General features: G+C 45.5%; 1 protein-coding gene across 2 annotated transcripts in view; it reads right to left on the bottom strand.

The window, feature by feature from the left end:
• CCNT1 (cyclin T1) overlaps window positions 1-18,793 on the bottom strand; it is an 85,439-nt gene extending 66,646 nt beyond the window's left edge. Inside the window, exons 1-3 of one of the 2 annotated variants that reach the window (XM_073564979.1) lie at window positions 18,549-18,793; window positions 16,032-16,113; window positions 14,488-14,616 (exon numbers count right to left, since the gene is read on the bottom strand). In XM_073564979.1, the coding sequence (XP_073421080.1) occupies window positions 14,488-14,616; window positions 16,032-16,113; window positions 18,549-18,694 (357 nt within the window). In that variant the 5' untranslated portion in view covers window positions 18,695-18,793. The remainder of the gene's footprint in view (window positions 1-14,487; window positions 14,617-16,031; window positions 16,114-18,548) is intronic. The other variant, XM_073564980.1, reaches the window with a different exon arrangement.
• Window positions 18,794-19,001: the final 208 nt, after the last annotated feature.

The raw sequence follows: 19,001 nt of genomic DNA, 5'->3' as shown, positions 1-19,001 counted from the left end.
TAAAATCTCTTTCTTGGAGCCTTCATTTTGGGACAAAGGTAACCATGTGTGTATGCTGCTGTTGCTAGGAGGCTGACACAAGGCAAAAAAAAAAGGAACATTAGCTCCAACAACTCAACATATGTACCGGCCCAACGACAAAGGCATGTAGGCCCAAAAACGGTACAAACAATTAGGGAGAGTGCTGTGTCCCCCAATGAAGGCTCCAAGAAAGAGATTTTACGATGAGTACCAAAAATACTTCCTTCTTTATTGCTTCATTGGGGGACACAGGTAATCATGGGACGTCCTAAAGCAGTCCCCAAGGGTGGAAACAGAAAGAATGCAAAGAAAAAACAGACTGAGGTCGGCCGGTGGGTAACCACCTGCAGCACCATTCCTTCCTAGGCCAGCGTCGGACAAGACATGAGTATGAACTCCATAATACCTTACAAGGATGTGCGAAGATGACCAGGTCGCGGCCTTGCAATCAGTAAAGCCGAGGCCTGGCGACAAACTGCCAAGAAGGAGTTCTCCAGTGAATGGACCGGAGAGGGACATAGCGAAGGAAGGACAATGTCTGTATTCATGTGAAATGAAAAGGAACGTAGAACAGCAGAATAATGCCGCCAACTCAGAAACTCCCCTGATAGCCTAATGGCAACTAAGAAGAGAAAACGGAACCAAATAGTTGTCCTCACACCTCCGGAAGAAGGTCTTCCAGTAAGTGATAGATACGCGAGGATGCAGGTTTTCTTGCCCAAAACATGGTCAGAATGACCTGATGGGAAAACACCAGCCCCTCTCAGAAGTAGGTCTCAACTGCCTTGCCATTAAACTTAAAAGACTGTGAACTGTGGTGGAAGAGACGGCCTTGCGGAAGAAGATCCGGACGGTATGAAAACCTCCAGGGAGCGTCTATGAGCATGTTCACTAGCTCCGGGTACCAGGCCTGTCTTGGTCAGTTTGTAGCCATCAGGACTACTGGACACCCTTCTGCCTATAACTTTTTTTACGATTCACGGAATCAAGGGGAGGGATGGAAAAAGAAAAACGCAGATGGAAATGTAACCACGGGACTACCAGAGCATTGCAACCGATGTATAGAGATCCCGGGATTTGGTTACGTATTGAGGAACCTTAAGGTTCATCCGAGACGCCATCAGGGCAACATCCAGTGTGCCTATTTCTGGCATATCTTGTAGAAAAAAAACAAACAAAAAAAAAACGACGGGGCCGAAAGACCACTCGCCCGATGCAGGATCTTGACAGCTCAGAGAATCAGCTGCTCAATTTTCCACCCTCGGAATGTGCAAGGCTGATGTGGCAGAAAAGAAACGTTCTGCCCGTCGCAGAGTCCTGGTTACCTGCAACATAATATATTTGCTGCGAGTCCCACCTTGACGGTTCATGAAAGCCACGGCAGTGGCGCTGTCCGACTGTATAAGGACTGGCTGGCCTGCTAGGAAAGTCTGCCAGCGGCGATGGGCAAATAAAATTGCCCTGATCGGGCGTTCCCATGACCCTACTCTGATGAAGACTGCTCCCTACCCGAGAAGCCTGACGTTGGAGATGATGATCTGCCACCGGAGGGAAGGAAGGACTTTCCTCGTAGAACTGAAGCTGATAGCGTCCACCAGGTAAAGACTGCCTTGCCTTGAGAGGCAGAAGCACAGGTCGGTCTATAGAGAAGGTCCTCTTGTCCCAAGCCGACAAGAGGGCCAGCTGAAGAGGACAGGTATGGAACTGGTCCCAAGGCGTCAATCACCGTCCCCAGACCTCTCATGCAGGATCTCAGAAGGAGATGAGCCTGACACTTTAGAGTGTTGAACCCCTGGGTGAGAGATAACAAATTCTCCTTTGGAAGGGAGACACAAGCTTGAACTGTGTGGAACCTCGTGCCCAGAGTGTCCGAGGTGATCTGAAGACTCTAGTCGTAATCTCGGCATGACGGCCCTTAGATAAGGACGCTGTGTGGAACCTCGTGCCCAGAGTGTCCGAGGTGATCTGAAAACTCTAGTCGCAATCTCGGCATGACGGCCCTTAGATTAATAGATCGTCCTTCTTTGGAACGGAGGATAGCCATGACCGCTGCCCTGACTCGAGAATACTCTGGTGTCGGAGGCTAGGCTTAAGGGAGGAGCCGAGAACTGATAGTGATCCTCGTGGATTGCAAACCGTAAAATCTTTGATTCTGAACACAAATAGGAATGTCTACATAACAAAGAAACTCTTCCGGTTCCAAACGTAGGGACTCCATCCTGAAAAGACGGATCTGAACATGACAGTTGAATCACTTGATGTCCGAAAACAAACAGAACAATTCAACATTCTTTGGGACTAAGAAAAAAATTCGAGTAGAACCCTGACATCTGTTTGTTCCAGGGAACAGGTAGGATTACCCCTGTGTGTAACAGGGAAGGCCTGAGACGGATGTTTCGGAGGGGGCGACCGAAAGAAACGTCTTCCTGGGGGGAAGAAAAAAGTCTCTTCTGTAACAGAAACGTGACTATCTCTCTGAACCAGGCGTCGTCGAACCATACTTCTTGGAAAAGAATGCCGGACTCCCACCCTGGAGTAATTCATGGGTGGGGGTGACCCGTTACGCCGAGGAGAACCTGTCGGCACGGGACCCTGAAGACTGGGCGGAAGTCCCTGAAGCAGAGAAGAACCGAGAAGAACGAAATTGAAGCAACAACGTCTTATAAAAAAGGACGCTCAGACTGACAGCATGGACAATTTGACCTTTCAAGTCTGCCAACTCCACCGGAGGAGCTGCTTGGTGAATAACCTGAGGAAGCATACTTGCCCAGAAGGATATAGACTTTGCTACCCAGGTGGAGGCAAAAAAAGGAGGAGAAGGAGGCTCCAGCTGCTTTAAAGGCTAACCTAGCCAAGGATTCAATCTGTCTATCCGTAAACTCCTTAGGAGATGAAGACTATCCAGGAGGACAGATGAAGAAAACCGGCGGATCCACTCTAGGGGATTCTGCCCAAATATCAATGAGGTTTGGGCTAAAGGGACAGAGAATGTGCAGCTGCTTCCTTCCTGGGAAACGCTTCTCAGGGAGTTCCAAGTGATTAGACATAATCGTTTTAAATTCCCTGTGATTAGGGAAATTCCGGGAAGAACGTTTCACCCGTTGGGGGCAACGGAGTGCTCCAGAGCCGCTGACTTGTCCTCCATTAGATTCAAAACTTGGGTAATTGCCAAGATAAGGTTATCCACATCCAACCCAAAACCCACCTCCGAGGAGGGGCATAGCATGAGGAATGCATCCAAGAGGACGCAGAGGGACCCAGGCTCGTTTCCTTTTCCTTGTACCTGATTTTTCCCTGTGAATCTCGCAGTCAGGTGCGTGCGACTGCTCGTAAAAGGCATTCGGAGCACTGGTGGCAGTAGACAAATGTGGAAGTCGCTCCAAGACCTGGACCAGGGACTATGAAACTTCTGTCAGGTTGGAGACCGACTGAGACATGGAAACAGCCCACTCTGGAGGGAGGGGAGTGCTCTCATCCCGGGCAGATGCAGAGGGACCCGGGCTTGCTTCCTTTGCTCTGTACTGATTTATCCTTGTGAATGTCGCGGTCAGGTGCGTGTGAATCACCGTAAAAGGCGTTCAGAGCACTGGTGGCAGTAGACAAATGTGAAAGTCGCTCCAGGACCTGGACCAGGGACTATGAAACTTCTGTCAGGTCGGAGAGCAACTGAGACATGGCAACAGCCCACTCTGGAGGGAGGGGAGTGCTCTCATCCCGGGCAGATGCAGAGGGACCCGGGCTTGCTTCCTTTGCTCTGTACTGATTTATCCTTGTGAATGTCGCGGTCAGGTGCGTGCGAAAAAGGCGTTCAGAGCACTGGTGGCAGAAGACAAATGTGAAAGTCGCTCCAGGACCTGGACCAGGGACTATGAAACTTCTGTCAGGTCGGAGACCAACGGAGACATGGCAACAGCACACTCAAGAGGGAGGGAAGTGCTCTCATCCCGGGCGTTAGGGAACTCCTGTGGGGCAGACACGGTGGAGGAGCTGCAGGACGGGCAGAAAGAACGAAGACTGGCCAGAAGGCCACTTCTTTTTTTTACAAATGGCAAAGGCATCGTGGATTATCCGGTCAGGAATGCCTGAGATTGTGGCATAAGTGAAGACTAAGACTACTGCCGGGGATAGCTAAGCCCCTAAGAGGGAGAAAACAACCAGTCTGAGCTGGTCCTACCTGATAACAAAGACAGCGCTGTCGCTGCTCAGGCTGCAGTGTCTCCTAGATCCAGTGCAGGATAGTGATGGATGCCTTCTGTGCCCTTTGGAGTCTGAAGTAGATGCATGGTTCTTCACGCTGTTACAGATAGAAACACACCGCCTGCTGTGCCCTCTGGATCCTGAGGTAGATGTGACAGACAGTGCCCAAATCTACAGATGGTGCATGATTCTTCACAAGCTTGCAGGCAGAGACACGCCAAGCTGGGGGCGTGTCTCGGGTGACATGGAGAGAGAGGCACACTCTCTCTGATTAGGCAAAAAACAAACGCACTCATTGCAAGAGGGTGTGGCAAGGCGCGCACTGATTGGCCAAGGGTCCGGTAAGGCGGTGTGGCTAAGCGCAAGGCGCGCACTGATTGGCCGGGGGCCGGTAAGGGGACGTGGCTACACGGAGACTGAGAGAAGTCCTAAAGCCGGGAGCTAAATTAGCAGAAAGACCCAGATTTAGCCGTACCGCCTCGGCACCAGGAGTGACAGGACCAAGGGGCGTTAACGAAGGTCAGGAGCTCTAAGATGGCCAAGGAGACCAGGTACAGCCGCACGCTGCAGAGAGGTGGGCGGGCTAATGTGCCGGCCTGTGAAAATGAAAGGCAAGATCCGATTGGCTGACACGCCGGGAGCGTGGTCAACCCTGAGGCGCCAGATGAGGCGTCAGGGGGCGTGACCCGGCCGGAGAAGGAGCTGCGATGGCCAGAAAAGAGCGCGAAGATGCAAATGCTCGGCAGAGAGGCGGCGCGGCCAGTGTGCAGAAAAAAAGAGCGCTAGGAGACACGTGCCAAGATGGAGAATGGCCGCGGCTGATTTAAAGGCGCCCGATCCCTGTTAAGGGACAAAAAATTAAAGGGGTCCTGCCTGTGCTGCCAGGGAAGAAAGGAAATAGTGGAAAAAAGGCCATGGCTATTAAAAGTGCTCTGTCCCTGTTTGTGGTCCTGCCTGCACTGTTGCAGGTGGAGGATACATACATTCCTGGCAGGTGAGTCCACGATTCCTCTTCGCAGATGAGGATCACATCAGGAGCCCTCTGGAGTAAGAGAGTCACTGGCATCAGGGATCCTCCTTCCCGCACCGTCTTCAGACTGTGCAGAAGACGGCATCAACCCCTGACGAGAAGGGGGAGGCCACCACTGGTGACAACCGTCTTCCTCTCATCCCTCTCCGAGTAGAGGGGTGAGGAGGGGAAAAGGCAAGGACTGGCCACCGGGAATCACCCTGAAACACCAGTAAGGGTGACGGGAAAAAGTCCTGCCTACGGATCCGAGAGTGGGCAATGTGGGTGACACCACACTGCTCTCTTGGTTGCATACATACGGGAAAACAGGGTGAGAAATTACACCCTGTTACTCTCGAAAGATGAATATGAAAAACAAAGGGGAAAAGATTAATAAACACAAACAAGGAACCTGCAAGGGTAAATGCAGATCTGGGATCAGATCCAGATCCGCCTCCTACAGACACTAAGCTTAAACTGAGGTACTTGGTGCCTGTCGGTGGGTGTATACTACTGAGGAGAAGATAATTTTCCTTTTCTTGCATAGTGTCAGCCTCCTAGCGACAGCAGCATACACTCATGGGGGTTATAATCTCCCACAATACAGCAGGCATCTGTCATACATACACCCGCTACCATTGTATGAAGTACAGGTTCATTGGGGTTCATGTAAACCAACCAAGTGGTCGTAAAAAGTTAGACTGAAGTTTCTAAAACTGGACAACAGTTATCTTCCGAGATTCCCTGTGATTACATTTGGTGCTTTTAACCTCTTACGAACGCACTCAATTTTCGTTTTTGAGGTTTGGTTATTTCCTCCCCTTCTTTCAAGAGTCAAAAAATGTGTTATTTTTCCAAAGATATAGCAATATGAGGGCTTCTTTTTGAAGGGCCAGTTGTACTTTTGAACAGGGCTGTGGAGTCGGAGTCGTGGAGTCGGAGTAAGTTTTGGTTGGAGTCGGTAGAAATGTACCGACTCCGACTTTAAAAAAAATGTATTAATATTTCATAATTGAACTTTCATATGAATTTTATAAATGTTACTCAAATATATATGTTCTATCAAACTATGAACAACAGTGATAAGCAGTTCTGCTGGAGATAGAGACATTTCTTACTTCTTGTGTGTCACTGTTCTCCACTGCCCTTATCTAATCTTATACTTGGTTAACCTCATGCTGCCCCAACCCCCCTACTTACAATGTATGAAACGGAAAGTGAAAATGTGTTGCAAATTCTTAGTAGTAAAGCTCCTCCTCTAGACTAGATCATACTAGGTGTGCGTCTTCCAAGCATCTCACAGCTGCCTGCTACTCAGAAGAGGAAGACTGTAAGAAGTATTATCCTTTCAACAAACTTTGCATCAGTTAACTGTGAGTACATGAGGAATAATAACAGTATTACTGACCACTATATCAGTTGTACGACCTGGCAATAATTTTGTACAATTGTTTTTAGGAAAACAATTGTCATTTGGATTGTGAATGCAGAATTAAAAACCTGAGAATGTCAAAGAAGCATCACATTAAATCAGCTGTATTTGAACATTTCACCATCACTCAAGATAGAAAACATTATGTCTGTCAGTGTATGACAAATGATCCAGACGAAAACAAATGCTGTGAAGCCAAGATGAGTGCATATTCAGGCAAAGATAAAAATGCTCCTACCAGGGCTTCTAATCTAAAGAGACATTTACAGAGCTTTCATCCAGAAGTACTGAAAGCAGTGGATGAGAAAGACTGCATCCAAACCAATAAACCAGTGCCCAGCTCTTCCAGCCATACAAAGGAGCAGAGAACTTTGCAGCCATCAGTTGCAAGATATTTTGTCAGTGACAAAGTTACTGTGACAATGACAGTAGATACCAGGGCTGTGGAGTCGGAGTCGTGGAGTCGGAGTTAGTTTTGGTTGGAGTCGGAGTCGGTAGAAATGTACCGACTCCGACTCCAGCTTTAAAAAAAATGTATTAATATTTCATAATTGAACTTTCATATGAATTTTATAAATGTTACTCAAATATATATGTTCTATCAAACTATGAACAACAGTGATAAGCAGTTCTGCTGGAGATAGAGACATTTCTTACTTCTTGTGTGTCACTGTTCTCCACTGCCCTTATCTAATCTTATACTTGGTTAACCTCATGCTGCCCCAACCCCCCTACTTACAATATATGAAACTGAAAGTGAAAATGTGTTGCAAATTCTTAGTAGTAAAGCTCCTCCTCTAGACTAGATCATACTAGGTGTGCGTCTTCCAAGCATCTCACAGCTGCCTGCTACTCAGAAGAGGAAGACTGTAAGAAGTATTATCCTTTCAACAAACTTTGCATCAGTTAACTGTGAGTACATGAGGAATAATAACAGTATTACTGACCACTATATCAGTTGTACGACCTGGCAATAATTTTGTACAATTGTTTTTAGGAAAAACAATTGTCATTTGGATTGTGAATGCAGAATTAAAAACCTGAGAATGTCAAAGAAGCATCACATTAAATCAGCTGTATTTGAACATTTCACCATCACTCAAGATAGAAAACATTATGTCTGTCAGTGTATGACAAATGATCCAGACGAAAACAAATGCTGTGAAGCCAAGATGAGTGCATATTCAGGCAAAGATAAAAATGCTCCTACCAGAGCTTCTAATCTAAAGAGACATTTACAGCGCTTTCATCCAGAAGTACTGAAAGCAGTGGATGAGAAAGACTGCATCCAAACCAATGAACCAGTGCCCAGCTCTTCCAGCCAAACAAAGGAGCAGAGAACTTTGCAGCCATCAGTTGCAAGATATTTTGTCAGTGACAAAGTTACTGTGACAATGACAGTAGATACATTTAAAAAACATCATAGAGCTTGTTGTAAAGGATAGTGTGCCTATTTCATTATTTTCACGACCAGCTTTTATGTGTCTGAATGGGGAATTGGCCCGCAAGCTTGGTGTTTCTCTGGAGAGAGAGAGTATTAGAAAATTAGTAATCGAAGAAGCTTTTAAACAAAAGGAAGAACTTAAAAAAACTCTCAAGGGACGCTTTCTGTTTCTTAAAATGGATGCCTGCACACGTCACAGAGTGAACTATTTTGCCATCAATGTCCGATTTGTTTGTGACAAAAATGAAATAGTTACCAAGACATTGGCAGTAAAAGACACCAAAGCTCATCACACCAGTGAGTTTCTCCAGGTCTTGGTGGAAAAGGTTCTGCAAGACTATGAACTTAAAAAAGAGCAAGTTCTTTCTGTCGTAACTGACAATGCTTCAAATATGATAAGTACTATTAAGCTAATGAATGAGAGTAATGATGGTGACCAGCAGCTAGAAGAACATTCTGGGTCCACAGACGCAGAAATGTTTGAAATAGAGGAACACAGTATTGTAACTGAGGAGCAAACTGAAGTTGCTTCAGATGAACAGCAACATGATAGTTTAGATGATCTTGTTGAAACTGTGTCAATATGTTCTTTCATTCATCACATGCGCTGTGTTGTGCATACGCTACAGCTGGCTATAAGAGACAGTCTGCAAGAAGGACATGCTGCTGCACTGATTGGCAAGGTGAGAAAATTGGCTACTGTTGCCAGAACCCCTAAAGTTGACTCAATTTTGAAGAGACGTGCTGGAAAAGGGGCAATTATTGATCAAGCCATACGATGGGGCAGTACTTAATGATTCAGCGCTTGGTTGAACTGAAAACCTTTCTTGTAGACATGGCTAACCCTCAACTGATGCTAAATGAAAGTCAGTGGAATCAGGTGACTGAGCTGGAAAAATTGCTAGAGCACCCATTTACAGTGACTAAAAAATTACAAGCAGAGGACTTAACTCCAGGTATTTTCTTAAAGGAGTGGAAGAACCTGATGTTTCGCCTGTCCCAAAGAGGAGGGTTAATTGCAAGTGGCATTGCTACATCAATGAAACGGAGAGAGGAGCTACTATTACAAAATAACATTCTTTTGGCAGCTGTTTATGTAGACCCAATGCATCGGATTCTTCTAGATGATCAACAGCTAAGTAAAGGAAAAGAAGCTCTGTTTGAAATAGCAGTAAGGATGAAAGGGTTGCAGAACAGTCAGGAGGAACAAGAAGAATTTGGTCATCCTTCCACATCTTCACCCTCATCATCAACTGATGAAGAATTTAATTTCGAAAAATATTTGGATCACAAGGACCGTGCAAAGCGTTCCCGCATAGAAGAAGAGTCATCCCCATCAAGGAACACAGCCAGTACATTTCAGCAGAATTTTTCATGCGCACTAAAAGAAATTGAGAAATTTGACCGTTCATCAAAAATAACAGTGCAACAAGCGATTCCTCTGTATCCTGACATTGTCAGAGATGTTGCCCGAGTTGTTACTGCTTTGCCACCAACACAAGTTAGTGTAGACAGGTTGTTCTCTGCTCTCAAAATAATTAGATCAGATTTGAGGGCATCCATGAAGGAGGATCTGACAGAGGCAATACTTTTTCTGAGGACAAATTTATAGATTTCTTCTTATTAACTGCATTGTTTATTGCATATTTACTTACAGTTTAGAAAAGTTTATAAAAGTTATTTGCTATATTCTAATTGTATTCTAATAAATGTAGTTTTTGCTCTAAATGGTCTGATTACTTATATGATGGTGAGAAACTGAATAAGCACGATGTTTAATATTTTACAAAAGTAAATTTGTTGTTATGAATTGGCCATTTATGAAGGAGTCGGAGCCGGAGCCGGAGCCTGATAAAATCCAGGAGTCGGCGTCGCAACTGTGGCTTACCGAGTCCACAGCCCTGCTTTTGAATGTCTCCATTCATTTTACCGAACAATGTCATGGAGAATGTGAAAAAATTCTAAGTGTGATGAAATTAAAAAAAAAAAATGTGCGGTAATTGCTTTTTGGAATTTATTTTTACGGCGTTCATTGGATGGTAAAAATGACCTGCCATAATGATTCTCCAATTCAGGCTTATGGCATTACCAAATGTTTTTTAAAATCTTTTTCATTATTCTGTTAACAGAGCTGTATGGGGGCTTGTTCTTTGCGGGCAAGCTGATCTTTTTATTAATACCATGTTGGAACACATACAAAGGTTTGATCGCTTATTATGCTACTTGTATTTAGGTGTTGTGGTGACTAAAGAAAAATTACAATTCTGACATTTTTTATAGTTTTCTCTATGATATTTACCGATTCGATTGATTTGTTTAATATTTTGATATATCAGACTTTTATGGACACATTTATACCAAATATGTACACCGTATTTTTCGCTTTGTAAGACGCGCTTTTTTCCCCCAAATTTGGGGGGGAAAATAGGGGTGCGTCTTACCATGCAAACATACGTTTTTTGTGCTGTCGCTGCGGGTGTCCGTTACTTGCCGCCACCGCGCTGGGTCCTCTGGGTGCTGCCGCCGCGCTGGGTCCCTCCTGCATCTCCCAAGATTTCAATGCCGAGTTCTCCATCTGCGCTTGCGCGGCGGCCATTTTCCAGGAAGCAAGCCACCGCACAGGCATGGATGGAACGGCAGAGCCCCCCACGCAGCACGGGACAGAGCCCGGTGGCAGGCACCGGGGGGACCCAGCGCACCACCATTTTATTAAAAAAACATTTTTTCCTATTTTTCTCCTCAAAATTTGGGGTGCGTCTTATAATCCGGAGCATCTTATAAAGCGAAAAATACGGTAATTTTTAAATAACTTTATTTTAAACGGGGAAAAGGAATGATACTAACTTTGATGTATTTTTTTCCATTTTTTTTATTTAGTTTTATTAATGTGCTTATGGGACTTGAACCTTTGATAGTCTGAATGCTTATATCATTATTATGTCAGCAGAGAGGAAATTAGGAAGCCAGGTGGTGAAGTGATCAAAAAAGGTGGTGGCTGACTCTGGGGAGCAGTAAACGGCAGCCGGTTGGCAGGGGAGTAGATGCGCATAGAGTGCACCTCAAAAGTCGTGAGAGTAACGGAGGGTGGCAGTGAAATTTGGGTGAAGGAAGAGTTATCTGACAGGAAAAAAAACAACTTGTCCACCATGCTTGTTGCTGGGGCGGGGGTGAGATGGAATCCATAATAAGAAAGTGCAACTGGAGAAGCTGTGTCAGAGGGGGTGAGCCAGGTTTCAGTGATACTAATGAAGGAAAGTTTGTTAGTAATGAAAATATAATAGATGTATGAAAATTTGTACGGATCCGCCGTAGCCGCCAGTGTATGAAATTTAAAGGAACAGAACTCTGGAAAGGGAGAGAGAGAGGAGAGAGAGATTTTTTCCGGTGCAATAACGGCTTTTGGGGTTAAATGACATGAATGGAAGCTCTTCCGGGCATGCTCAGTATAAAAAAGCGGAATCCCTTGGCGGATTCCGTCAGTTGACGGTTTGCAACGGATCCGTTGCCCATCGGTGTCCATTATAGCACATGGCGGACAGCGACGGATCCGTCGCGATCCGCTGTTTCAATGCAGACAAAAAAACGTTTCAATATCCGTCCACTCCAGACAGCAGACGCCAAAATTATGACGGAGCCGTCGAAAAACGGATGCAACGGACGACCATCCGTCACTAATGTAAATCTATGGGAAAAACGGATTCCGCCCAAAAAAAATGGCGGATCCGTTTTTTTTCTAAAAACGGCGGATTTCAACGTCATGTTAGCACGGCGGAACGCACCAAATAATAAAATAATGAGGTGCGTTCGCAGCCTGGGGTCCACCGTGCAGTGATGGAATACTGCAGCTAAGTAATGGCAGATACTATATGGCGGTGTAATAAGCGAACATAAGCGGGTTAACATCACCCGGTGTGTATGAGGCGGACTCTGTTGCCTTACAGAGCCGCACTACCGCCGAATATAATCACCGAAGCCTGTTAAGCTCACAGAGCTCAGTGAAGTGAGCGCTGGTGTAAAGTCACAGGAATCTGCCCCAAGACACAGGGTCGAAGTCCCTCTAGACTCACCATCACTCTGCGCCGCAGCTGCGGTGCCAGGGAGGATTAAGTAAGTAAATACCGCACTAAAGTGCATGCAGTGCCAGACTGGCGGACGCCACTAACCAGCCTAGACTTAGGACTGGAAAGCGCACTTTAACACTACAGACGTGTGCACGACGCTGCTCTGACAGGCGCTGCAGTAAATGCGGTACTAATGTGCCTTGTGCTGGATGGCACAATATGGCGCTAAGTGAGGTGCTGACCTGGAAGCACTGTGGCGCAAGGCAATGCCACTGGTAGGCGCTGACTCTAACTACAGTTCCCTATAGTAACAAGAGTCTATAGTAGCGCATGGCCAAGCGGCCATGCGACTCTTTTATAGTGGCATCCTTCCGGGACCTTCCTAGTGGTGGACCAATCCGAGCAGGCGCAGGAGACCTCCGACCTCCAATGAGAGGTCGTCTCACGGGCATGCTCAGTAGGCAAAATAAAGGACTTAGTCCCTGGAGCGTCTGCTTGCTGCTAATTCAAGCATGGTGTTACAGCAGAGCCTGAAGGAGCAATCAGATGCCTAGCATTAGCCTGGGCAAGACGTCTGGACTGACGCCTCTGCTGAGCAGCAATCTCTGCGGCCGCAGAGGAATGGGAGACCGCAGAGGACATGGCTTGAGATTCCCCCTGTGCAGTAGGGGAAACTCGACGCCTAACATGTCAAAGGACTGAAATGTGAAAGAGGCCTTAGAGCGACTGGGGATGTGGGGGCTCAGTGAATGGATACAATGTAAGAAAATTTGCGGAAATTTGTAATGGATCGTGAATTGGAGTTAGAAGTGACTGTGGGGATGTTGTGAGGAGGACCAGGATTTGGAGTGATATGACCGCAGTGAGGAGGAGCAGAGAAAGTGTTAGTAGGTGGGAGGGGGATGAGGTGGCTGTCTGTGTTTTGGAGGCAAAGGATTGTATGCTGAGGAAGAGATGAGGAGGATGGAGGGAGAGATGACAGTTCATTACTATGTGTGAAGATTGGAGGGGTTAGTAGGAAATAAAGGACTATGGGGGGTCAGAGAGGAACATTGTCTACTGTAACTATTTATCCAGCTACCTTCAGTTCCCTTCTAATTCATTGCAATACACTTACATGCCGCACATGGATGAGGAACAACAGACTAATATATATTTTACAACTGTTTTGCTTTATATAGTAAATATCACAGTCTAGCTTGAAGCCCAGCAGTAGAATCTGTTTCAATGGAGCACCATAATGACAGGCATGGGGGACCCCTGACTGTCAGGTAACCTGTTGGTACCCTACGATCACTTCAATGAGTGTACTGAACAGACCAAATCCCCCTCCCCCTTTAAATGCGGCTGTCTAGTCGTGAGTGAGTATACTCGTTGTTCGGGTGTCCTCCGAGTATTTTTGCGTGCTCGGAGATTTAGTTTTCGTCGTCTCAGCTGCATGATTTGTGGCTGCTGGCCAGGCTGAATACATGTGAGGAATGCCTGTTTGTTAGGGAATTCCCACATGTATTCAGGTTGTCTAGCAGCTGTAAATCATGCAGCTCAGACGACGAAAACTAAATCTCCGAGCTCGCCAAAATACTGGGAGGACACCTGAGCAACAAGTATACTCACTCATCACTACTGTTGTCATATATTGCAGCTAAACCTGCTGCTGTTAGACGCAGAAGATGGCTTAATAACACAGCCATGATCTGCCAGGAAAGGTATGAGCTGATCTTTTAAGCCTGCTACATACACCTGCGCCGCATATGTATGTCAGATGTTGGGAAAGACTGTGTTTACACTCTCTAGAAAATAAGCAAGATTAGTAGCTCAGCCCCATTGTATACATTAGTAAACATATTGCTTTCAGAGTAAGTTCTGCTGAGAGCCCTTAAACAGGCAACTATGTAATTAGCATTTTGCAAACAGGTACAGGACCAGAAGTCTATGTAATGTATCTTTGCAGTGCATGTAGAATAATGCAGGTATTTGCAACCACTGACAGAAACAACCTTCCTCTTTTTGTATAATGTATACTACAAAGGCCATCTTTGTTAAGTATTATATGGAAACTTTTCAGCACCAAAATAGGAATATCCATCACAGTATTATGTAGTTAGAGAGGGATCTCATGCCATCAAACTCTGGCTGTGCCATGGTTAGGTTATTGAAACAATTTTTCAATATGTTGTGAGATATCAAGTAGTATTTTTACCTAGACATGCAGTTACATCTACACAACACAAATCTCAGCCAATTACTGTATCTGGCTGAAATGTACCATGTATGGCCAGCTTTACATGCTGGGCTATTCACATATAACATCACTATCACATACCTCACTTTGGGTGTCTGGTAGGGGTTCCTGAGCATTAAGACAAGCATGGGCAACCTTGATAACATGCTCCAACTTACGAGGCTGTTCCTCAACCTTAGCTGCTAAAAACAACGCGGCTGGTGCTACAGTCTGAGGTTATGAAAAAAATACATAATATGTTTAGTCATTTATCAATGTTATTTATTTAATATAATCACCTGTTATAATAAAAAAAATTAAGGAAACAACTGTTCAGCATCTCATTATAGAAAGTGTATAAAATAAGCTTGAAGACAAAGGATTTTTCCGGCACAGGAGATTTTACCATAAAAAACGTCATCTTTATTCAGAAAATCTTCATGGTTAAAAAACAATACGAGGGGGAAGCCCCCAACGCCTGACACGTTTTGGACCTGAAGCGGTCCTTCCTCTAAGAGTAAGTGCACACGTTGCGGATTGTGCTGCGGATTTGGCAAAATCCGCAGGTCAAAAGACCTGCGGTTTATCTGCGGATTAGCTTGCGGTTTGACATCTGTACTATGGAGCAGGTGTAAAACTGCTGCGGATTCCGCACAAAGAATTGACATGCTGAGGATTTGAAACCGCAGCAAATCTTCGCGGGAAAATCCGCAGCATGTGCACAGCGTTTTTTGTTTTTCATTGATTTTAATGGTACTGTACAACTCAGCAGAAACTGCTGCGGATCCGCAGCAGAATCCGCAGCATGTGCACATACCCTAAGGCCTTAGAGGAAGGACCGCTTCAGGTCCGAAACGTGTCAGGCGTTGGGGGCTTCCCCCTCATGTATTGTTTTTTAACCATGAAGATTTTCTGAATAAAGATGACGTTTTCTATGGTAAAATCTCCTGTGCCGGAAAAATCCTTTGTTTTCAAGCTTATTATCTGATCTCAGATGTATTTTTCTTATTCAAATTTATACATGAAGTATTGCGTTACTTGTCATGGGCATATTATATGTCGAAGTATGTCATTTTGTCAAACCTTTTGTTACCAAATGTCAGGCATACGCTCACTTATAGTTTAGGAAGCCACAAGCTATTGTGTACACTATAAAATATAAAGATTTAAGGGGATGGCAACGTTATCTTTATTTTAACAAATGTTTTGAGGACATGATTTCTGTCACCTACGGTATTTATTTAGGTATTACAGATTCTCCTCCTGCGCTTTTTGCTGCTGCCTTCCTCACAGACTGCACAGCTCTTCTATTTTCAAGATGACAGCTGGTGGGGAAGCATGTGACCACCCCTATCCCTGTAACAAGTAAAATAATAACCTTCTCCCTTGCAGCGTTCTTCAATTGGATAAAGCCGATGGACAAGTCTGGTCACTAGCAGCTATTCTACAGACAGGAGTGATGTGCAGTTTGTTAAACTGAAGATAAAATGGCCAATCCCTTTAAGGTATACATATTCAGTTATATGATTTGAATACACAATAAGCATGTAACTTTATGGAACGTCAGGATGTGTTCCTAAGCTCGAGTTACTGTACTTTACAAATGATAGCACATTTTAAAAAAAGGAAACTATACAATCACTTACATTACGGTGGAATCTTGTAAAGGACTGGACCATATAGAAACGATGCATGTAGACAATAGCTGTATTAATGGTCAGCTGAGATCTACATTAATAAAACTAAGGAAAAACAAATATTCAAAAATACAATAAATGTTGAAAAGAAGGCGCACTGTCCTTACATTTAGTTGGCTTAGGAATCTGTCAGGCATTTACAATGTTTATTGGGGCTTCCCAAGATGAAAAGTTATTCCCTAGCTTACTACTTCTGCTGGGGTCAGACCGCTATAACCCCCAGTCTTCCCTAGAACAGGGATCTGCAGAGCTGCGTCTTGAATGAATCTTAGGTTCATATACCTAGGTTTCTGTACCATTCCTTGTCAATGGCACTGAATAGTTGAGCACAGTGTTCACTAGAGTTGGTGCAAAAAGATTTTCAGGACCCAGTCCATTGACAATGTCAAAATTATGAGGTCGCTGAAAGACGCCTCTCAGGGCAGACACACTGACGTATTTCTCATGCGAGAATCGCATGGTAAAACTTGTACTGGCTGTCGGCTTTTCTGACCTGAGCTTGACATCTGCATAGTAATCCATCATGCTGTCATGCTCGGGTCAGGAGAGGTGCCAGCCAGTCAGATGGGATTATTAGACGAGTTATACGGCAGTGTGACTCCAGCCTTAATGTACACTACCCAGAATAGCAGTATTTTGGATGCAGCTCACCTGTGCTGCATCCAAAACTCTGTGTTGTACATTAGAAGCACAGTGGATGGGATTTATAGAAATCCCATTCCCACCGTGCTTCTTCTATTTGACGCTGCGTAAACTCACTAGTGGTGTGGGTTTACGAGTCTCAGCATGTCAATTTCTGTTCAACAGAATGTATTGGATGGGGTAAATCCGCAATCTTCAGTGAACACATGCGGATTTACCTGCGTGACGTGTTTTGGACACAGCGAAAATATGCTGCCTCCAAAGCGCTGCTATTTCCTGATCGTGGGCACAAAGCCTTACATAATACTATGCTTTAAGGCTATTTTAATTAGACGGACTGACATAACATTGCATACATTGCAACAATGATGTCATGACTGGCCAGATAATCAAGTCACAGATGCAATGACATAATATGAGGTTCTCAGCTCCCTATCGCAGATTATGGACGTGGTTGATGGACTGGGCCCTGTGAATGAATTTACACCAATTCTACTGCTCACCTATTTTTGTCAGTCCCATAGAGTTAAAAATAGGACACACAACTCTCTAATCACTCAAGACACGACTCTACAAAGCCCCATTATCTGGATCAATGGTAAACCCAAGGGTCGGACCCCAATGACGTTATTTCCGATCCTATAAATATATTCAAGTATGGATTTCTTACAGAAATTGCTGAAACTTAAAACCTGTTCCATAACAACGAAATGTTGTTGTTTTAGAGCAGGACAAGGTTTCATTTCCACAAACTCCATTCAAATAACTAAATCAATTGCAAATTTGTATAGTGCATGTAAATCCACCCAAACGACTGGGGCTGAGCTTGCTCGTGAGCCTGATAAAATAAAAGGTTGCCCTGCTGTACAGTTATCAGTAATCACACATGACAGTAGGGGCTCTGCTGCAAACTCTGACTTGGGGCCCCGGAGCTTCAGGTTTTATTTTGGGTCAGACAGTTGTAATGTCCTGACTGCAGCAGCACACGTTACTATATATTGCGATGTACGGTACAGCCAGTGTGAACATTTTTACTTGTAAGCGAGGTCCCATTTTTCCCTACTCCCATGCTTATTTCACCAGAATGAGCACGTGAATACCGGTAAAATACAGACGTCTATGAACAAGTATTAGACTGGTAAAAAAAACAAAACCTTCCTTTAATCTAAACAGAACCACACCGGTCCACGGCATTGCCTCTCTGGCACACTCACTGTAGCTGAGCCGAGTGGCAATACCAGACACGACGCGCAGTCAGAGGTGGCGCCATTTGTAAAGGACACCTGCCATGTTTTCCTGATCCTGCACAACCTGTGATACATTCTCTATGCAGTCAGTGGTCTCCCTCAGAACACAGGGCACACTAAAAATAAAAAGTGAACGCGGGATTTCTTTGATTAACGACACCACACAGGTCTGCAGTTTATTATCACACGTAGTTGCGGTTTTTATTTTTCGTGTGCCTTGGATTACACGTCACTCTTTCTGCTTTAGACCCCGGACGCAAGATCAGCTTCCTGAGAATATAGGGACAAGTCAGCGCTCCGAATGATGGGCCCACCTCAATGGTCGGCACAGGTAACCATGGTTACAGCGTGTAGTGGGGACACTGTGACCTCTCACAGGCCCTCCATCACGCCTATGTCACGACATTATCGCGTGTAGACACGGGGCTGCGCCTAGTCCAGGGGTCGCAGCTGAGCTCTAGCTCCACACATACAAATGGCTGCATGCAGAGGGCCTACACAGCTCCCCTCATGTGGCGCGGACAGGCGCCGAGCTCCAGGCCTTCCTTCCTGACAAGCGCAGGCCAGGGAAGGATACACATTGAGCCGTTGGCCCATATCTTGCAGGAGGTTAGCCGCCTGCTGCCGGTACGACAGCTCCTTATCCGGGTCCAAGCCGGCGCGGCGGGAAGGGCTGCGCTCTAGCTGCTCCCGGGTGAAATACCAGCGGCTCGGCGGTGCCATGACGGGGAAGCTGAGAACGCGCGAGGGAAAACAGGAAGTGCGTCACACTCGACGCAGCGCCCCCCTCCCATCGCGTATCCGGAAGCTACGAGAGGGGCGGAGCTACGTGACGTCAGTGAGTGCGACGCTTTATATGGCAGGCGAGAGGCGGGGGAGGAGTGTGAGCGGTGTGCCTGTGGTTTCATGCTGACGGTCACGGATCAGGTTGACTCCCGTTGGAGACCTTGTATATGTTAATGTAAGAGACAGCCATAGCCAAGACGTTTGCGACAGTCAGAAATGTTTCTTTTCTCAGTTTTTCGCTTCA

This window comes from Dendrobates tinctorius, unplaced genomic scaffold, assembly GCF_039654945.1.
Source record: "Dendrobates tinctorius isolate UK_male_01 unplaced genomic scaffold, ASM3965494v1 ptg000513l, whole genome shotgun sequence".
Lineage (NCBI taxonomy): Eukaryota > Metazoa > Chordata > Amphibia > Anura > Dendrobatidae > Dendrobates > Dendrobates tinctorius.
Note: the sequence above shows the minus strand (reverse complement) of the source record. Positions and strands in the feature narration are given on the sequence as shown.